Source organism: Lissotriton helveticus, chromosome 1_1 (genome assembly GCF_964261635.1).
Source record: "Lissotriton helveticus chromosome 1_1, aLisHel1.1, whole genome shotgun sequence".
Taxonomy (NCBI): Eukaryota; Metazoa; Chordata; class Amphibia; order Caudata; family Salamandridae; genus Lissotriton; species Lissotriton helveticus.
This window is the reverse complement of record NC_136057.1, coordinates 832,490,545-832,511,928: the sequence shown is the minus strand read 5'-3', so window position 1 is coordinate 832,511,928 and position 21,384 is coordinate 832,490,545. Positions and strand designations below refer to the sequence as shown.

The window sequence follows — 21,384 nt, the reverse complement described above, 5'->3', positions numbered from 1 at the left end:
GAAGTTACATTCCACCATACTCTGTTATACAGGCCACAAGAGCATTCACACAGGACACCTGCAAGGGACCTCCTGTGGACAAAGAAAGCAAGCCCATGGCAATGGCAGTACCCACTAGCTGGTGCACTGCAAACTCCCAAACTCAGCTCAAGAGATAGGCACTTCCAATGGGGCAAGTTGAAAAGTTCCTCCAGTATCTGCCTGAGGAGTACTGGAAGAAAGGAGCTGAGATGGTCTCTGAGGGAAAATTGTTTCCAGTGCAGGACTTGGTGTGCCCTTGACATGGCCGGCATTGCCCGTTGGCAAATGAACACTAGAGTTCTCCTACAGTTCCATGCCTTGGTCCCTTTTTATGTTTCTGACCAAAAGTCCATCATCATCTGATCAATTTGCCTTTTGATTGAGTGCACATATTTAATCCACAAGTAGAGAACGGCCTACAAAAGATAACAGAAGACACTAAGACAATTAAATCCATTGGCACACTGCGACAACAGAAGCTTTTTGAGTGGTGTCAATAATACAGACGTTCTAGTGGGTACAATAGCCAAATGTATTCTCTGGGCCATCAGTTATTTCGGTAGTCTCAAACTCAACGGAAGCAATTTTCTGATGGCAAGTCCGAATATCAGGGTAACTTTTCATGGATGCAACAGAGCGCAATATAGAGGATCTCACAGCAAGAGTTCTACCTGCAAGCAGTAACTCAAGTTCTTGCCAAATTGCACGTCACCATTTGGGGAAAGGCTTAGAGACTTTCCTTTCTTCCACAAGTGGGCGTTATCCCTGGTAAGCCGGGATATTCCATCAAGCTCACTCATTTTCCACCAAACATTACTCCCCAATCATTCTTCAACCGCACTGCAAAATAAAAATACAAAGCACCGTAGTCCACTGCTGTTGAAATAAGTGTGCCCCTTACTCTGTGAAGTGGCAGTTAAAGGGGTGCTCTGAATCCTAGGGACTTAGGGGTGCACTTAATGTGCTTCCTCGTCCCAAAGAAAGACCGCAGTCTCTGTCCAATCCTAGATTTTGTGATCTATAATACATGTCTTGAGACAGTACATTTCAGAATGATCATGCTGCATGTCATTTTTCTGCAACAAGGAAAATAACTCGTAACCCTCACCCTAAAGGACATCTGATTCCATATACTGATGCTACTGAATTTTCAGCACAACGACTTATTCATGGTTGGTTCAAACCATTATCAGTTCACAGTTTAGCCTTTAGGAATGATGTCAGCACCAAGAGTGATCATCAAAAGTCTGGCAGTGGTGCATGCACACCTCCCACCAGAGCAGGTTTGTTTACCCATACCTAGACAATTGGCTGCGGGGTCACAACACATCTCCAGCGACTTTCCCTCAGTCACTGGAGATGTGTTCAAAGCATTCTGTGTTCTTTGATTACGAGATTTGTTCAACTTGATTTGCGGGTCATCTCCATTTGTCAGAAACTGTAGATTATAATACTCAGTAAGCTGAACTAATGGTCGAACATATCAGTAAATGGTTCTTACTAATATGAGGGATACTCTGGGACACCGCATGGTAGCTCAGTTGAGCATGACTAGTCTGTGCCGATTTTCACATGCAAGGTTTGTTCGATTAAAAAGGATTCAATCCAGTCAAGGGCTGTTTCAGCCTTTGAGCTCACTCCCCTGTGTCTGATGAGGGCTCGTTTCATTCCTTGAGGACCAATCAGTTAGAATCAAGACTGGGGGCTTGTTTTCATCAATTTTAAAAAGGATTTATTTCATCTCATATGTACTAAAGCAAATTCCGTCCCTCTGAGGGGTTGAACCCCTAATTTTCAATTAAGGAGAAAATTGCATTGCGTGCTTCATGTATTTGTTTAGGTTCCTCCCTCTACATGATCTTACTTGGGACACATAGAGAACTAGTGTAAGTTGTTTCGATTTTTGAGGCCCGAGAAAGGGTCCTTTAGAAGAGTAGTGGCCGCCTCAGGTTTTAGTGACACTGGACCTTAATCTGAGAGGAGGTGTTAAGCAAAATTGAGGTGTCCGTTTATAAATTCCATGTGAAACTTTCTTTGTGTCCCTGGTTCAGACTGTATCTGGGGAGGTTAGTTGAAGCTAATTTGTCCGACACCACTCTTTTTATTTATTTATTTATTTATGCAATTTTATATAGCGCGAACTTTACCCGAAGGTGTCAGAGCGCTTTACATAGGATCCAGTTGAAAACATAAGGACTGACGGTTACATGCGTAAAATGATTGCAAAAATTTTTGCCTTACATAAGAACCAGTTGAAAGCATACGGACTTAGGATTACATGCGTTACAAAAAGGTACAGACAGAAAAAAATTGCAAATGTACAAGAGATAGAATCACACAAGGAGGAGATACAAATGGATATACTCTAGGCCTATACTCGTAATATCTCTATCAACATAGGGAGGGGATACACATGGATATACTCTAAAAGTCACCTAGGAGATTAGTCGTTAGAGTTATCTCTATATACATAGGGAAGGGATACACATGGATATACTCGAACAGTCACATAGGAGACTAGTCGTTAGAGTTATCTCTATATACAAAGGAAGGGATACACATGGATATACTCTAACAATCACATAGGGGACTAGTCGTTAGAGTTATCTCTATATACATAGGGAAGGGATATGACTGGATATACTCTAAGAGTCACATAGAATGGTGGAGAGCACAACGGTCTACAGCATATACTAGTGATTAGAGCTATCTCTATATACATAGGGAAGGGAAAGGACTGGATATACTCTAAAAGTCACAGAGAGGGCAGGCACGTGAGATAACGAACTTTACCCGAAGGTGTCAGAGCGCTTTACATAGGATCCGGTTGAAAACATAAGTACATTCGTAAAATGATTGCAAATTTTTGCATTACATAAGAGCCAGTTGAAAGCATACAGACTTAGGATTACAAGCGTTACAAAAAGGTATACAAATGGATGTACTCTAGGCCTATACTAGTAATATCTCTATCAACATAGGGAGGGGATACACATGGATATACTCTAAGAGTCACATAGGAATGGTGGAGAGCACAGCGGTCTACAGCATATACTAGTGATTAGAGCTATCTCTATATACATAGGGAAGGGAAAGGACTGGATATACTCTTAAGAGTCACAGAGAAGGCAGGCACGTGAGATAAACGAGAGAGGGAAGCAGATAGTGGTGAATAAGACAGTGAGGAGTGTATCAAAGGCATCAGGAGAGACAATAGGAAAGTCGAAAGGACCGTGAGAGATCACTAAAATGGCGGAAGAAAAAAGTTAGAAGAAGAGGCAAGTCATACAGAGAAAATGGCGGGGAGCACGAAGGTCCAAGTCCGAGAGTTCAGGAAGAGGGCTGGCAAAGCCAGCAGGTCCAGGGGGAGAAATGCAGTCCGCAGCAAAGTCGCAGCCTCATCGTTCAAGAGGAGCTGGGGCAAAGGAGATCGATCCGGAGACCAGAGGAGAGTCAGGGGAGAAAGACCACAGGCGTCCAGGCAGAGATGGAAGGCAGCAAAGTTTGAAGCAGAGGTTTGAAGGGAACGGGGGGCCTCTCACCAGAGCCCAGTTAAGCACAATGTGGGTGGTGGTGTTGAGCGTGTGGGGGGGAAGACCGTGTTGACGCTATGGATGCGGTCGCGCTGGTTCCCGGAGAGCTGCGTGTGGGTTAATCCGCCCTGTCATGTGTTCGTGTCCCTGGAGCCTGTGTCTGCCGGTCGTAGGAGGCGTGTCCCCAATGGCGCCATCTTGGAGTCAGGCACCGTTGGCGCGAAGCAGCGCAGTCAGCAAGGGGGGGGTGGGGGACTCTGTCTCCAGTTGTCACAAAAGTCCAATATTTGTGAAGGCAGATATGCACAGGGAACTCGGTGTTCTCCATTGCCCCTTTTTGAGCAGAAGCAGTGAGGATCCTTTTACCTACTATGACTCTCGGTTCTTCTAGTAGGACTTGGTGCCCAAAGTCGACCAACTGGGTGGGAGGAATTGGCCTTTATGGCTGTGAAGTAACTGAAGTGATTATTAATAGGGACTCGTTCCTTGAGGAGAACCTGTTATGCAGTGCTGGATTGTTCCACGACTCCAAGTTCCAATCTTATTTAGTTGGGTCACTTTGCTTGAATCTTCGTTTTCCTGCCTGCAACAAGTGGGAGCACTGCGGAGCTGAGTAAATGTATGTATTTCTGTTAAAAACGACACTTTCATTGTTACTATTGATGCGGTGGTCCCCAGTATTTTGGAATGTGTGTAACCATATCTTAACTTTACCAGTGTATTTGTAAAGCGCACGTTCACCCTTGGGTATCTTGGCGCTGAATAACAGATGTTTGTTTTTTACCCAACTCAATGGTACTCAAAATGTTGTTTAAGAAGATATTTTTCTTTTGATAAGTCCTGTGATAGTTGATTAATGTTGTTCTCCCCAGGTGGTGCAAATCCAATGAAAATGTGTTTGCAACAACTGGTTGTCCAGGAAAGGTGAACACTCAGCTACTTATTCATCATTTCGGACACCCACAGGTGAGAATAATGCAAGCATTGCACTTTTGTAATTTCTGCATTAGTCCATTCACACTGTCCCTTTTCCCTGTTGAGAAGTAGTCCTTCTAATAGAGGGCAAGGATCCAAACACTGCCACCATTTGCAGAACATTGTTCAAAAACTTCCGATTATTTAACAGATAGCTTTCTGTTTTGTAACCTGGTCAAATTGTAAAGCTGATAACATTACTGTAAGCGGATGGTGAAGGTATAGGGTGCTTATCCAATGAATTGTAGTATGGAGGCACAGTATTTTGTGTGGTAATTGAACATACTGTGATAGTCCTACATGAATACTGATAAAAAAGACTCGTAATTCGCATTCTACTGGCCAGTTCTTATTTTAACTTTATAGAAGGGACTACACAGGTTTCTGGAAAAGCTGGAAGAAATATCTCTATGGGTGCGAGGCCCTTCTTCCAGCTTTCCCAGAAAGTGGCAAGCTGAACTGATCCTGGTTTGTCATGCAATGTTTCTGATGTTATTTTGTTAAGCAGAAGACGTTCACTTTTTCTTTTCCTTGTGGTTTCCTGAAGCCATCCAATAGGTAATTTTAGAAGTTTAAAATTGAAGCTTTGAAATGTTATTTCTTTTAGACTGAGCTTATAAGAAGCTTTGTTTCTATTTTGATGGGAGCCGTCTAAGTGCTAAAGTATCAGTTGTAGTTTCCAGCTTCTAAAGGTTTCAGGGGTTGCGCTGTAGGGTCCGGCATCACACCAGTTGTATTTCTAAGGCTTGGCTAATGCATGGCTGAGCTACAGAGCTGTAGCCTGGTCAAGTTTCACATGTTCTATAGGGACTAATGCTGGGACTGTATCTCTTGCAGATGTTGAGTTGAGCAGGTGGTGTTCTTTACCGGAGCAGTCTCATCGCCATTATTCTGACCGATAATGATAGGAATTCTGTAATCTGTGATTTGTTGTCATATTCTCTCTATCGATCATCCACAACCAGTGCCTCATTCTGATGGCATTGTTGACTCTACTCGACTGGTTTCTGTTGGGAGCATGAGATAATTGAACTGGAAGTTATGAAACACATTGTCTTTCCACCTCTCGCATCACCTAACTTATGCTTTTCAGTCATCAAGTTAGCCAGTGACTGAAGGCTGGACTCCAAATTAGAAAGCAAACTAATTTACCCTTTCAAATGGCAGTCCAAGATCAGGAGGCCCTCCGTGTTCACCCCCCTGCATTCCATCTCATATCACACTGTTTCAAATACAGAGTGGTTTCAAAGGCCGTAACAGAATATATTGGTGCACATAGATAAAATATACTGTGCAGATGCGCAAAATGTCCCATTGATAGCCTTATAGTGGAAGGCTTACATTACAAGTACTCCGAAAGGTAAGTCCATGTAAAAAGGGGAAAATAAGACCGGGTAGAAAGTTAAATAAAGTGACTGGGGTAACAAAAAGTTCCACTCCCCTCTTAATGGAGTAAACACTTAACACTAACAGGAACAGTGGAAAAGGAATATCCAACACTAGATTTTCCCCATGTTATGGAGGGACAGGCACCTGGCAGTTACTAGCAGCGATACCGGAGGCACTGGAGGCATCGACCAAGGCTACTAGATGTATTAGGTGGGCACAGACTGTGACTTGAGAGACCCCCTTCTGGGTGAGGGTGATACTGTGGGAACTGGGAAAGTTGAAGGGTTTTGAGGCTTGGGACACAATAGGGATCTCCAAGGTTGGGGACCACCTATAACGGGGGACCCTCGTGCTCTTCGCATCGCTGCAGAGGGAGTACCAATTACATCCGAACCAGTGCTTGCAGTACGCGCAGGCGAGGCATGTGTGGCGGGTGGAGAAATTAGTGAGCATGAGATACCGAACTATGCACCTTTAGAAGGCAGGCTGCTTATGGAGGAGCTTGGAAGGGGTGTGTGCAGACCTACATGATCCCGAACAATAATGTGCCAGACACTTTGCTTAAGTTCAGAGGACGCTGGATACAAGATGTGAGTGAGGTTGATTATACAGATTGGGAGGTAGCCCTTGATGCACCGATGAGAGGTAGGCAAATAAAACCAGGCAGGGGGCTAATTCAACTACAAATACTCTAAAGGGTTTACTACGACAAGGCGCGATTATACACTACGGGAAGAACTATGTCCCTCAAATGTGTGAGGTGAAGGGCAGAGCTGGGGACAGTCTTGCTCATGTTTTGGACTTGCCGGGTGACCTGGGAATATTGGGAAGAAATAGTGTGTGAACTGCGTAATATCCATGGGGTTCAAGTCCCACTGGAGGCTAAATATGTTCATTACAGTTCGGGTTGCGATGTTGCATCCCGCTATGTTGTATAGGAAAAGAAAAATGTATTTTTTTAAAGATTTTCTCCGTGTTTTCATGGCAACTTTCCCTTACTGCTTGTAGGCTGACACAAACACATGTGAAGATCCCTTTTTGTTTGAGAAAGAATATTAAATCATGTTGGAAGGAAATTAAAGGGGTGTTGACCAGAAGCTCTGCTTTAGGTTGGGATAATGTCTGCTGAAATGTTACTGGTAGATCACACACATAATGCTCCTCTAGGAAACTCCCTCCACAAATTCTCTATCCAGTTTGAGACCATGGGTAGTTCAGAAACAAACTGAAAACTCTTCTGTAATGGCAAATGTATGGTCTCAGTTCCCGATAATTATCCCTGTGATCTACAGCAGAACCCCCACATCTCTGCCTGGTCCGGCATACAATGATTTACAGTTGCCACCTGGCAGTCTTTATGAGAACAATGTGAAAAGTAAAATTTAGCATTCTGTTTCTGAAACCTCTTATTTGGCTGTGAATGCCTATATTTTGCAAAGGTATCATATACACCTTCTACTAGACTGAAATAAAAATGTTTATATACCCGTTCAACCAAAGTCTTGTTTGTCATGTGCGTCCTTTAGTACAAAGGTCATTCTTGGTATCTCTGGTACTATTTTCGAAGTCCTAGGCAAAATAACAGATTTTAAGATTTCAATTATTGCGGCACCCTAGCAAAAGGGCAATTTTTAGATAAATTGATGCCATCTGGTGCCCATCTTGTGGCAGGGCAGTAAGGCTGATGCCTTTAGTGACCTTCCTGTTGTATGGATTCTGGGGCAGTCTAAAACGAGCTCTTTCTGCACGAAGACCAGAAATCAGTTTTCCCTTTTTTAGAAAAAGTAATCTTTGTCTCTCAGAACCTATTAAATGTGTTCTGTTTCCGACCTTTGATACCTGGGTGTTTTCCATAGTAAAATAAGAATTTAAAAAAAGCTTTTCCTTTGTATCTATCTCTCCAGTTTTCTAGTGCATAAGGAACTCGAGAGCAAACTTACAATCCTCATAAGAATTTGTATCCATTGCATCTGAAAGTCCAGGAACGAGATACTTCTGCAAGCTCTTTGAATTGCTATGGGCCTATTTCTTAAGCTTTGGTTTTCAGAGGGTACAGAGGCTGAATACTACGAAGCTTGCACATGGACAGCCGCGGCCTGTGCAGAGAAGAGCTGTAGGGCCAGGTGAGTGGGGGGATTTTCGACAGACAACGAAGAGGGAAAATTATTTATTTATTTAATTTTTCCTCGTGGTCTTCTGTTGATCCCCACCCCCTTCAACCCGACCTCCCCAACCCGGCCCCACCTCTAACCTGCATGAGTAATCAGTTGTGCTACAAAGGCATTGGGACTTCTTGGTCATTTAAGAAAGTTCTACTTTAGCTCCAGTGGTTCAGTCTAAAATGAGCAGATTGGCATGCAGGAACCAGGAACTTCAATGTCACTGTGGGTGTAGAATTCACTTTGGCAGGCCAGTCTAAAGAAGTATGTTCTATCCTGCCTGTGTATTATTGGCTATGTTATCTGGCTCCTAGCTGTTCAGCCAGGGTGAGTTTTCTGAGTGGAATGTTGGTGTGAGGTTGATGATTGGAATGTTTGGGTGCCTGTGTGAGGTGTGACAGTTAAAGTTGAGCTGAGCGGCAGGCTGCTCCTGGTGGGGCTGCTTTACATGGACGCTAGCCTGTAACTAAGATCTAATAAAGAAACAACAGAGCTACTCCTCTGCTACGTCTGGTACATCACAACATGATGTTGGCGATGACCTGGTGACCTACTCGTGCGTACAACTGGTCTTGAGGAAGATCAAGAGAAAAGGAACAGACAATTGTGGTAGACGTTTACAGGGGCTACAGAAGCTAACATTTAAAAGTACACTCAACTGGATCTAAAAGAGTCTGAAACTGTTTTATACAGAAGAAGCTACAGCAGTCTAAACAAAGTGGCTGAGGACTGTGGGTCCGCATGGAGAGGGATTGTCAAGTGTGATATTTAGGTTGCGTTGTACAACGGTAACGGCACTCTGGGATTGGGCATATCTTCTCATTCAGTAGCCAGTGGATACTTGCAGGAGGGCTCTAAGCAGCTGAAATTTTGCAGTACTTGCTGGGAGTTAGAGCAGTTTCTCAGAATGCAGGCTAATCTATCTAAAACAACCTCACACCATCTTCTTTATCCCTAAGGTTTTTCCTTGACTCCTGCAGGAGGGCAGCAACAGACTGCTGCCGCTGGACCACTCCTTTCTATTTTTCATTACTATAGAGCTTTTTTATGTGAAAACGTGACTAATTCTGACTCACAGAGCCAGCTTATTTTCCAAGTGCTTACTAGTTGATTCCAGGCCAACCAGCTATTTAGATTTAGTGCAGCTTATGAAAGTGGTTGTGCCTTTAAGTTGTTGCTTTCGTAGGCCACAGGTATTGCTGCTTGAAGTAACTCTAACCAGTGAGCTTAACATAGATCACCTTCTATATGTCACTGAAGAGTTGTTGAGCCAAACCCACAATAGCCTAGGTTCTGTAAACTGTGGAGTGAAGGTGGGAAGATAGTAGCAACCGCATAAAGACAGGGAGCCAGAATGGCATCTGCTGTCTAATATGTTAGCTCTCAGTCTTGTGGCTATACTTGTACATAGGTCACCCAAGCTGAGGACCCCCAACAGCTCGTGTACACCCCTACCATACTACACACAAGTGCATTTCGTGCTTAAGGGGAAGTGACTGTACAGATTTACCAGGCACGATTGTAGGCGACCTCCCCAACCTCCGATGATTTGAAAGGCCTGTGCCATAAACATAACAAAGCGTTTCCGTCAACTGTTAGTTAAATCATTGCCTTCACATGGCAGCTGTAGCCATCCACGTGGAAATAAAGTTTGTGGACACAACACTGAGCAGAGAAGCATAACAGGTTGGTGAGAAATTATTAAATCTGGAAGCGGCATAGATACTTTGCCTGGGGCTTTGGGCCTAAAACTGCCTACCATGAGCCTAGATTGTATCTCCCGAATTTCTCCTCCAAGCACAGGGATTTATATCCAGAATAAATACATCCGCATCACACCACAACAAAAGTTTCTACTGTCATTACTTTTTTCCGTAGAAATAGAGCAGATGGATTCCTCCCATTTCAAACCTGTACAGTTTAAGCAAGTATCAACATGTAAAGAAGTTTGAAATGTATCAAACATTACCTTCTGCTGTAGTGTAGGCGCAGCTTTTTATCATTGGCCTGCATCCATAGTTGGATATGACCCTTCTGAAGCTCACAGCTGTTTTGATTGTCTCAGCGGTCTTTCCTCCATATTGGAAAGGTAGTCATGAAGACACATGAATTGCTTGACCTGCATGTTTTCCATCATTATTCCAGGCATTCCCCCACAGACTGTTTATGGAAATGACCATTACTTTTGTGTAAACCCTAATTGCAGTTGAACATGCCACATCCATTAGGTTCAAGCATACTGCCGGAGTGGCCTCCATCTCAAACTCCGTGTGAGCTTCCATCCACACGATTCATCACCTCCTCTATTTTCCAAACGCGGTTATTCTCTAAATTGACCTGTTGGTAACCAGACAGAACTCCTGAGTGCCTGAGGTCTGCAACCTGATATGTCAGGTATTCAAGGTCAACTGGTCGTAGAATCAGCTGTTTGCTTTGCCTCCCCATTCACTGTTCTATGTAGTTTCCAAAATATTAATTCCAGGGGGTCTCCTAAAAGTAGCAATCTGAAATATTCCCTCATCTACACTGAATAGCTTTGCCAATTTTGGTTCCTTTTGCCAGTCTCTGTAACTGGCGTTGACCCTCATCAATCCTCCTCTTTCTTCCTGCGACACAGCCAACCATGGAAGATTCTCACTCCTGTTTGGAAGACTCTGTTTCTGTACGTCCGAGAGCATCAATGAACCCAAGGAAGTAACACACTGGCAATCAGCACTATGCAAGCATAACTATGCAACGTGCCATTACAGTGCCATTACACAGGCCAGGGAAAAACTTTTATTTACATCAAGACAAAAATCCGATAGCCTCTGTGGGTCATTCATGATTCATCTGCGGGTCATGATTCATCAGTGGGCGGGCTAATCCTCGCCTCCGTGTCCTTAATAGAATTGAAACTTTTCATTTGAAAGCTAGGAAAGTTTTCATTCTATGTCAGGACATGGAGGCAAGGATTAAGTTTGATCACAGCTTCTCCACCACCAGAGCCGCAATAGAGGAGACTGGCTGGAAATAGAAGCTCTTGAAGATTGAATCTGACGACCTGCTGCATTCAAGATATCCTCCAAGTGAGCTCCGAATGCAAAGGCATTTGAGGCCCTTGCGCCCCGAGCTGAATGAGCACCAAAAATGTCGATGTTGGTGCCTGCCTCCTGTATAATCCACCGAACCCATCTCACTATGGTCGGAGATGAGACTGCCTTAAAGGGCTTCCTCAAAGCAAAACGGAACTGCCTCTCCCCGTGAGGCTGCAGCTCTGCTGCCATGGACTTATAGGCCTTAATGCACCTCCTTACACTCAACTTGGGCACATCTGGTAAAGCCGGTTAAGAAATAACCCGAGACTGACAGTACGGCGAGTCCGATTTCTGTAATTAATTGTAATTAATTATTTGCACCTTGTAATTCTTCTTCCATTCAGTGTTCATACATTCCTTGCGGACTTATCTATTGCAGTCTTAGGCTCAATTATGACTAATGTATGTTTCCCGGTCCTGAGTGTAATTCATTACATTAATGTTTGTTCTCAACTGTTCTCTGCATGACAAAACTTTTAAATTAATTTTCTTAAAAATGTACCTTTTAGTCCTATATATAATGGCCCTTCAAATTGTAATTACCTAATTTCCCCAAATGACACATCTATATACTTCTGTTACCCATGCCCTACAATGTAAAATTGACCTTTAAACTGTAATTACTTAATCACCCTAAATGACACCTGTACAATCTTTTGTGACCCAAAGCTCTGCGCTGATCATTTATTTAGTTTAGCAATGGTTTCTATGTCTTGTCCTCTCTTCCCTTATCCACACATCCTCTGAGCCTCCGCTTGCTCTGTCTAGTCCTTCTCACATCTGGCCCACTACACGGTCTTGTATCACGTCAACACATTACCACCGGCAGCCAGTATTTTAATTCCTTCGCGCCCAGCGCGGCCATTCCTACCGGACCCACGCCAGTGTGACATCAATTTTGGTATTGTCTGCCTAGGGATTCATTCCCCACGGGCTACTCCAGCATCTTCAGATCCCCCACACAGGACGCAATACCTTAAATAACAGTAGTCTCCTTGCCGTCCGCACTCCTTTCACTCATAACCCTTCCCGCACCATGATTAACATTTCCTTTCCCCCAGCTTTTTCAGATGGGTAGTATGTTTTTTTTTCCCCGCTCTTCCGGGGTCCCAGCCCGGTCCTCCTTGCTGCGTCTCCCCCTCAGTTCTTCCTTTACTTTCCAGTGCCTACCTCAATTCTCTGGACATATTGAGTTTGCCTCCAGTGCCTGACCCTTCTGGTCTTGACCCTTCAGACCCTCCAGGTCAGTATTCTAACCTCCCCGGCCGCCACCCATCACCTCTCCCTTTCTCTCAATGCCTAGACACAGTTTATTCTTCTGCTAGTGCGTTACCCAGCCCCAAATATTAATGCTTGTTAATTCTTGCATGTCGTAACTATCCCTCTGCGGCTCATTCATTTTCCATCATGGCCTTTCCCTTTTCTGCTTTCAACCTTTTCTTGGTCCAAGATTGAGTGTTTTTATTTCCCCCCACCCCAGGCCCCCCGTCCCCCAGCACTGTTCCCTACGATCAGTAACCTGGTCCTGATGATGGCCTTTCATTGTATATAGGGCGAAACACCGTCGACTTTCACAGAAATTAATTGTGCTCCCTTGAAATTGTCTTTCAAACATTACCCTCTGAGACATTGTTGACTGCTATATACTTCTACCCTGGTCTCTACCGGGTTTATAGGCTACCTCCTGTAGTTTGTTACATTGTCCATCTTGAGCAAGACACAAGCTTGCACCTGTTCCCTTGGTCCAACACCGGATCGCAAAGGAACCCACCATCATCTCTAGGCAGTTGATATGGAACGACTGTTCTGCTGCAGATCATCCACCGCCAGTGGTGAGGACCTACACAACGGGCCCTCCAGCCCAAACCACTTGCATCTGATTCGATTACCAGACCTGGTTGAGAGCCAAAAATGGCTTGCCCGATCCATGCCTTCATATGGGAGAGTCAACAGTTGAGCTCCTTCCTGGCCTTGTCAGGCAAGGGAACCTGCTAAGTGTACGTCAGTACGCGACGCAGGTGGGATGCCGTGAGACTTTGCAGGGCCTGGAAATGGCTTGTATAGAGGCTGAAAGAGACCTACCACTCTGGCAGTGTTGCATAAGGTGGTCTGGGGGTTTGCTAACATCCATCGAACCTTGTGCCAGATCTTCGCTTTCTTCCAAGAGGGCAGATTCAGCGTGGCCTCTACTGAATTGATCACAAAACGCAGAAAGGTGATAGAATGGACTGGCAAGAGATTGGACTTCGATTGGTTGATAACCAACCCCAGCGACTGAAGAAGCTCCACTGCTGTTCTCATGTACACTGGTCTATGAACAACATGTTATCCAAGTGCACAATGATCCGCATGCCCACTGTCCTCACGCGATCCACCACTGGCTGCAGAACCTTGGTGAAACACGAAGGTGCCAACAACAGGCCAAAAGGTAGAGAGGTGAAATCGAAAGTTTGGTTCTGCCATTCGAATTGGAGAAACCAGTGATGCGGCGGAAAAATCAGGAATGTGAGGTACGCGTCCTTGAGGACCAGCAGAACCATCCAATTGATGGGCCGATGGGCCGAAGGTCTCGGAGCAAATGGATCACCTCCCATCTCAAAGTGGCTTTATACCAACCAATCGTTGAGCTCCCGGAGATTTATCCCCAGATATTGACCCCTGTCTGGCTTCTGCACTAAGAACAGGTTGCTTAAAAATCCTGAGGGATGTGGAAGGACAAATCTCCCCTCTGGACAATAGCTTGTGTACCTCCTTCTGGATATGAATGGCTTCTCAGCCTGAGAAGAGGAGTGGTTGGGGAGGGGACCGTTGGAAGGGAGATGCATAGAACTCCACCTGACACCCTTGCACAGTCTAAAGCACCCAGGCGTCTGCTGTAAGAACAGGCAAGTTGTCTATGAATTGCTATATTGATGCACTTAAAACTCACCATGGGAGTTGGCGGCTCCTCCACCGCGGGCCCACTGCGCTGTCCTCTGTGGCGTGATCGGCCCCTGGTAGGGTAGAATCCTCGAAAGCGTGAAGAATCTTGCCACTGCACTCTTTGGAAAGGTTGGTCTCTGCCAGAGGCGGACTGAAAGGAACAGCCAGCCCCAGAGAAAACACGCGCATTAAAAATGTGCTTCACAGTTGATTGGGCCTTATCCAGGGAATTGGACATGAACACAAACTTGCTAAGCTCCTTGACAAATGGAATGCCAAAGAGCCTGCCCTGAGCCAGCTGACCCGCCTCTGACGTGACTAATTCCTCCAACTTAGGATCCAATTTGATGAGCAATGACATGCAACTTTCCGTGGAAATGGCACAGTTGGAGTTGCCAAGAAATCTAATCACTGGTTGGGCCCAAATAGAAAGGACATCGGGGGGCTTTTCTTGGCACGACCACCAGGAGCGGTCGATGCCCGTCTTCTGGTCCTTGATGGATTTGGTCAAGAAGGTAGCCATACAAGCATCTATCTCTGGTGTGACAACCACCTTGTCCTCCAAAGAAGGCTGGGGGCATTCCGCCCTAAGTCTAGAGCACACCTCCTAGTCCAGTGGTTTACGCAGCCTACCGGCCACATACTAGGCCACTTTATTATAGGGGACCCACTCTGAGGAGCGGGGTGTAAGAGCTCCTCAGGCTCTAAAAGATCTGACTGGACATCCCGTGGGAAATCTGAAATATGGTGTGAGTCAGAGGGTAGGTTGGGGGAAGGGCACCAGTACCGATTATGGTCCGACTCCCCGTCTGACCCCGGAAACTCCTTTTTAAGCCTGTCAAAGGCGTCAAGGTCCAACCCTTCTGAGTATGAGCATTTACGTGGGTTCTCGGGGAAGGGCGTACAGTGGCCTGCTCTGAAAGTTTAAGGGCCATGGGCCAAGGAAGGTCTTCCCTCGGAGCAAAGGGGTTGTAGCATTGTTGTGCCAAATCCATCAGGCTCTTCTCCGGAGGGGCCATTGCATCTGAGACCGTCCATTCAATGAAGGCGTCCACCGCGTCACAGAAGTCATCCGTGACTAGGAACTACTGCACATCCTCCTCCTCTTCATAATAGTCCCCAAATTCCTCATGAGGCTAGTATCACAGCACTCTATCCAGCTGTAGATGGTAGAAATGGGGATGGGTGGCCATCCACCAGGTAAGAGGAAGTAATGACTGGGGAAGACATGGAAGGCAACTGTAAAACCACAGACTCTAAGAGGACCTCAGTGCACAGGTAATTACAGCTCTCAGAAAAGCACTGGCAGGAAGTAACTTAGGCAGCCTGGGCATTTGGTTTAATCACCCTGCCGACCTTATCCCGAAGGGTGTCGCGCTCCAGGCTGACAAGGGCCCACACACTTAGGCAACTGACACGGAATGCGCACCCTCTAGCAGCTGGCGAACCGCCGCGCACTCTGGCACTATCCATAGAACTGGCATCCACCATCTTGACCATTACTGTACACGTACACCATAAATATCAACAGCATTTTGGCCCATATTCTTGACAAGGTACATATTACAAAATGATAACCATTTTATTTATAGCTTTGTTTCTGCTTAATGCCATAAATTGCAAAGAAACTACAATTTTCATTAGTAGGCACAACTTACAATGTTCATAGTTGTAATCTCAGAAGTTAAATGTTACTTCACACAGTCTTGTGTTGTCAGTTGGTATTAAAACTATTAATAAAAAAACATACCATTAACTTATAAAAATGAGTTTCTAAATAGGCACCAAAATGCAGATGTTGTAGTCATTAATTTACAAATCATGCTAATTATATCTAGCGCTCAATCAATCTAGTGTATCCCCATAGTTGTTTTATCATAAAGTACTTTATACATTTTAAATTTGGTCCAGGCAATCGCATATTCATCATGGTCACAGCTCAGAAATATCAACACGAATTAAGTATTCTCCATCACATTACGAGCACCATCATGCAACATGTTCCTTACCCCAGAGTTGGGTGCATGAAAACGTACCACCAGCAATATGGAATATCCGTATAGTCAGTGTAAAATGGTTAATCAAACTTACTTTAAACATCCACAACACACTCTCGAACTTAAACTAATGAATTTGGTATCCATTTTAATCTCCTTATATCACTGCCCAAAGTGAAATGCTTTCATGGTCAGCATGTCGCATTATACGTCCAATATTTGTGTGAATTGAAAGTTCCCGAACCTCCCGCTCTATTAACCACAGTGTGCCCCAATGTTTTTCTTGACCCACAAATCACACTATGATTTCATGAACCCCTTGTCAATACTAGTCCGAAACCAAATTCCCCAAACTCACAACTTCCTAACTCCGCACTTCTTACCTGTTAGCAGGATGCTGATTCAGCGTCAAATGATGGTACACTCTTTCCCCCCCAGCACCAGCGTTACCCAAACTCGTGTGTCTCCCTATATACACACATCATCAATCTCACCTCATAGCCCAACCGTTACATAGGACTGAGGTCCAGCTCCCCTACCCCCTCTCCACCTCCAACCTGGGCTTCGAATTTTCTGTTGCAAGTCTCACCCTTTATTCTGGACTCAGTGCCTGCCACTGTTTCAGCACCAGTTAAGATGTTGGATCCTAAACTGTATTTTTTCAGTTCTCTGCCTATCTTTCAATAGGTTAGAATGCCATCCCGCGAAACTTGAGGGCTCACCTGCTAATGGTGCCTCTGACATTGCAGTACGCATAATTCCATGTCGGATTCTTGCCTCCGGTTCATGATCAGAGTTCAGCATTATAAATCTGCCTTTATGCCACTCCCACTATGATCAAGACATTTTAAGCACAAGCTGTTGTTCCCGTCTGGAGGTTTCTCATGCTTTTTGATCTTCTGACCTCATGCATGCTGCTAGTGCCTCAAGCTCTGCTGCACATGCAAGCTCTGCAGTGGAACGTTCAGCTGCAGCTGCCCAACTCTTAGGGTGCCTGTCTGATCAGATTTGTATCTTAGACGAGGCAGCCGGAGATCCTCAATGTTGGATGACTGAGGCCACCTGGTGTGTGGCAGACCATTTTACCCTGACCCTCCCTGAGAATAGAGTTGTGAAAGAGGAATCTTCTCTTGCTTGGTAGGTCACCTAGACAAGGTGGAGATTAGAGGCCTTTGTTCTCCGGTGGAAGAGTGCCACTTCATCAGTCTTTAGCTGCATGCAATTAGCCTTGCCCTCAAAGTTTTACTGCCTTCAAAGGGCAGTTCTGTCTAGAACCTGATGATTAACACAATCTCCATGTGGTACTGCGTCAAGCATGGTGGTGTCTGGTCTCAGATGCTCTATCTGAATGCCTGTAGCATGTGGCCATGGTTGGTCCCTCGTGGGATTTTGTTGAAGTGGATTGATAATATAAGAAAAATACCCATTGGATTGGTGGGAAGCTGGTACGAGGGCCCTTGGGCTATCACCTGGTAAATCACATATATAAATTGAGGATATTGAGGTCAGTCTTCAATCCAGACCTGATATACCAGTATGTAGGATGTCCCAACTGGTTGGTGGTTTTAATCAGAAAAGTTTGTGTTTGTCAGTCACTCTGTGTATAAAGTTAGACGTCCAGTGAGGTGATCGTCGACCTTGCTGACGAAATTGGCTACCATCTGGTAAATCCATATTGAAATTTAGGATATCGAGGTCAACCATCAATCCTTGAACTGATATACCAGTACCTGCTATGTAGGATGTCCTAACTGGTTGGTGGTTTTAATCTGAAGAAATTGTGTTTGTTTGTGTTTGTCAGTCACTCTGTGTATAAAGTTAGATGTCCAGTGAGGTGATTGTCGACCTCGAGCCCTGACGAAATTGCTGCAACGAAGGATAAACAATGAAACATGTAGGCCCACCTTGAATCTGTCTGTAACATGCAGTTGTTTTTTACTTTTGAGTAAGCTCACGATTTTGAATGAAAGAGTTAAGTTATACATGTGAGGCTTAACTTCATTTTAATTAGAGATATAAATTATCTCTTGCACGACACTGGGTCTTTTTCTTTGATACACATCACTATTTTCACCTCTTATCTTTACACTGAACACACTTTCATTTCTAAAGGTGATGATGAAAAGCGTGGGCAAGCTGGTGAAAACCTGCCAGTAGCTCCTCTGGTGTAGCGCACGTGAGGGACTTTCTCACCTGCACGCACGTATTTTTGTGGGGGTTTGTACACTTTTTTCAGTTAAGGGTATTGTTATAATGAGTTGACTGACAAAACTTACATTTATGAAAATTTAAGATAGCGGGTGTTTAGGACTGGATTAGACTGGTTAAGTATTCAGACCAGAGGTCGGGTAGAGGTGGACCCCCCACACACCAGTCCTATGTAAGAAAGTGGGAGTTTTCCTGCATAACCAGGTCTATTATCTGTGCAACTGCCAAATGCTTCCTAGATAGATTGGCGCTCCTGATTCGGTGTCCTTTCTCCTGGAAGTGGTTTCACCCTTCCCTGCAGGTAGTGTAGAAGACGCTCAGTGATTTACTCTTTACCACATACCCCTCTAAGCAGGAGGAGGAGCGGTTGTGCCAGTTGGGTCCGAAATAGGCACCCAGCTTCTATATTGATAGGGCTAGGAAGCACCATTTGGACAGTTAACTTTTCATTAGCTTTGCCAATGTGAAGTAGGGAAGGCAGTCCAGAAGAGAACCTTGTTGAGATGGATTGTCCTCTATATCAACGTGCTGTGCTTTAGCCAGAGAAGTCTTCCGAGGGCTTCTGGGCTTATTGCACCACAGCCCTGGTCACTTTTATGGCCCTATAGTTTTATCCTAACAAACCGCTTTGTTGGATCACAGTTGGCCTGCTTATGTAGGATTTAAAAAATGTGAATCCCATAGATGTAAGTTTTTTTATAAGCATGTCCTTGTATATATTGATGGCAGTGGTAGCCCATTGTCCTATATCTTAGATGCACACTACCGAACAGTCCACTATCTTATGTGGTGCAGGGAAACATAAATTCGGGGGCTATCCATTTACCTGCATTTGTATAGGTCTGTCCGCAAACCCTTAATTGCTTTTCCATAACTGGTATTATTAGTACTGTATTTCTAAGTACAGATTGTCGCACTGATAGCTGGGTGTCATGCTTAGTCAATCCAAGGAGCCCATCTTGTTAACTGTTGAGTAATCCTCTTTACAGGAAATAGATTTACCGCAGCTATCAAGGAATTCAGGTCTCCCATTTGTATATCACTCTTGCTAGGATTAATTGTACACTGCTGCAGTAAGCATGTTCCCTGTAGCCTCCAAACTATCCTGAAATGGGGTTCCTTTTCATACCGTTGCACCTCTCAGGACTTGGGGAGATGGAATTCTCTTGCCCAAGGAGGTTCTCATCTATTCTGTTCAGGATTATCTCCCCTTTCCTAGGGTGCAAGGAGTGAGGTACGGACAGGGAGGTTAGTTGATATGAGCCTCTAATCATCCCTCCAAAATTCACCACTTGGTTTGGGATGCCTTTATCTATTGTGAGTGAACTGGCGGCCTAGAATCCAGCTGAATGCTACATCTGAAGTAGCCACCCAACTCTTAGAATGATGTCCATCTGTGCCCTGTCACCCTCATGATTTGGTAGCCATACAGCGGTGGCCTGTAAAGCCTCATCACTTCCTCCACGAAAGAGTCTGATAGTTCCAGGTCTCACCGGCCCCTAGCCATCGACAGCCTTCCTACTGTGGCTCAGAATCTGTCGCTCCCCAAGGAAACTAACTAGACCAAACTTCCCCTCAAGCACTTGGGTCCCTGAATCTTCCTTCTGGACAGGCTTCTCCCAGGAAAGATCCCCGCTCTGCCCCTTGGCCTTCTAGAGGTACCCCACTCTGGAGAAAACGTCCCTCATTTGTTAGGGCACACGAAGTATGGCACCGTGTTGGAGGCCAAAAGGAACTCCGTTTGTGTTCTGGTTTTCAGACATATTTTCTCCGTGGGGAGGAGCTCCTTACAACTGAAGAGTCTGGTATTTTCAAAATCTGTGCATCAGGAACTCTGAGATGTAGTATTCTGATGCTGCAGAAGAGTAGCCCCGTCTTCACGCCGCACGCTACCGTTGTTTGCCCTTTTGGGCGGCTTTTTCAGATGAGTGATGCTCCCGCAGACAGAGTAGACCCGTTGTCATTGTTTTAGCAGGGGTGGATTTAAGATGCTAGTGCGACTCAACAATAGGCGCAGTGCCAAGGTTTTCTTGCAGCAATGTAAAAGGTTATGGCTGGAATTAGCCTTCGCCGCTTGGAATTACACCGGGGCACTTTACACGTCATTGTGCACTATGAACAGGCGCCATATTTGTGCGCATCCTCCTTGACCCGCCTAATACCGTGCACTCCCCAATCCAAAGACGGCTGGTAGCTGAAGCATAACTTTTTGCCACCTAGTCCGTGCCACTCCACACTGTATAATAAGTGAACACCTGGTTTTGTTTCCATGATCACAACCTATAAACAAAGGCAGTTTCACTTTGAAATTGTTCTGTTGAGCGACCAGCAATTCGAACATTCCCAAACTGGAACGGAGTCCGATTCGAGGACAGAGCTAAAAAAAAAAGAAGGGGAAGTGTGTCTCGCGCATTGTGGGTATCCTGGCAATGCCACTGGAAGTTATTCTGGAAGTGCCTACTCTAGACGGCCAAGCAAATGTTTGAAAAAAGTAGTTTTACTTTCCAAGTTCAACCACCAGATGGTAAAATGCGCACTCCATACTACTCTTATCACATCTAAAAACTGTAATCAATGGTTGTAAGTAACTGTTCCTTCATATGGCGTTTGTAGGTGTTTGCTTTACTGACGCAGTTTGTGCAATATGGTTTTTGGCTGTGCTTTTCAGGAATTCGGGCAACAAGATCGTTTGCTATAAACCTTGTATTATTTTTGCATTAATCCAAGTACCCTCCGCTGAAAAATCGACAAATCTATAAAGAGTCTAGGGTATTTTCTATTTCTTGGAACTGAGAAAATTCGATCCATTCCGAGACAAAAAAATACTAATGTTTTTCTTATTAAGATTTGGAGACAGATGTTTTCACAAGACTGTTTTCATTGGTAGACCATTACTGTATTTATTATAAATAACAGGTTTAGAGACCTTTTCTGTTATTGAAAAGTTATTTCCCCAAGGCTTGGCCCATTTACGTGTTTAACCCCGATTTTGCAGAGTTCTCTGGCGAGAAATGAGTGTACATATAATTGCTTCTGTCAGGTGCAGTCATACATACTCCATGTGAGCACTTTCTGCAGAAGTGTCTTTATTAACTGTCTCAGG

The 21,384-nt window shown here is 44.7% G+C and overlaps 1 protein-coding gene across 3 annotated transcripts in view; it reads left to right on the top strand.

Moving 5' to 3' along the window:
• Positions 1 to 21,384, top strand: part of NUP37 (nucleoporin 37) — a 240,694-nt gene that overhangs the window by 197,213 nt on the left and 22,097 nt on the right. For all 3 annotated transcript variants that reach the window (XM_078674695.1, XM_078674686.1, XM_078674703.1), the window contains exon 9: positions 4,427 to 4,520. In XM_078674695.1, coding sequence (XP_078530821.1) covers positions 4,427 to 4,520 — 94 coding nt within the window. The remainder of the gene's footprint in view (positions 1 to 4,426; positions 4,521 to 21,384) is intronic.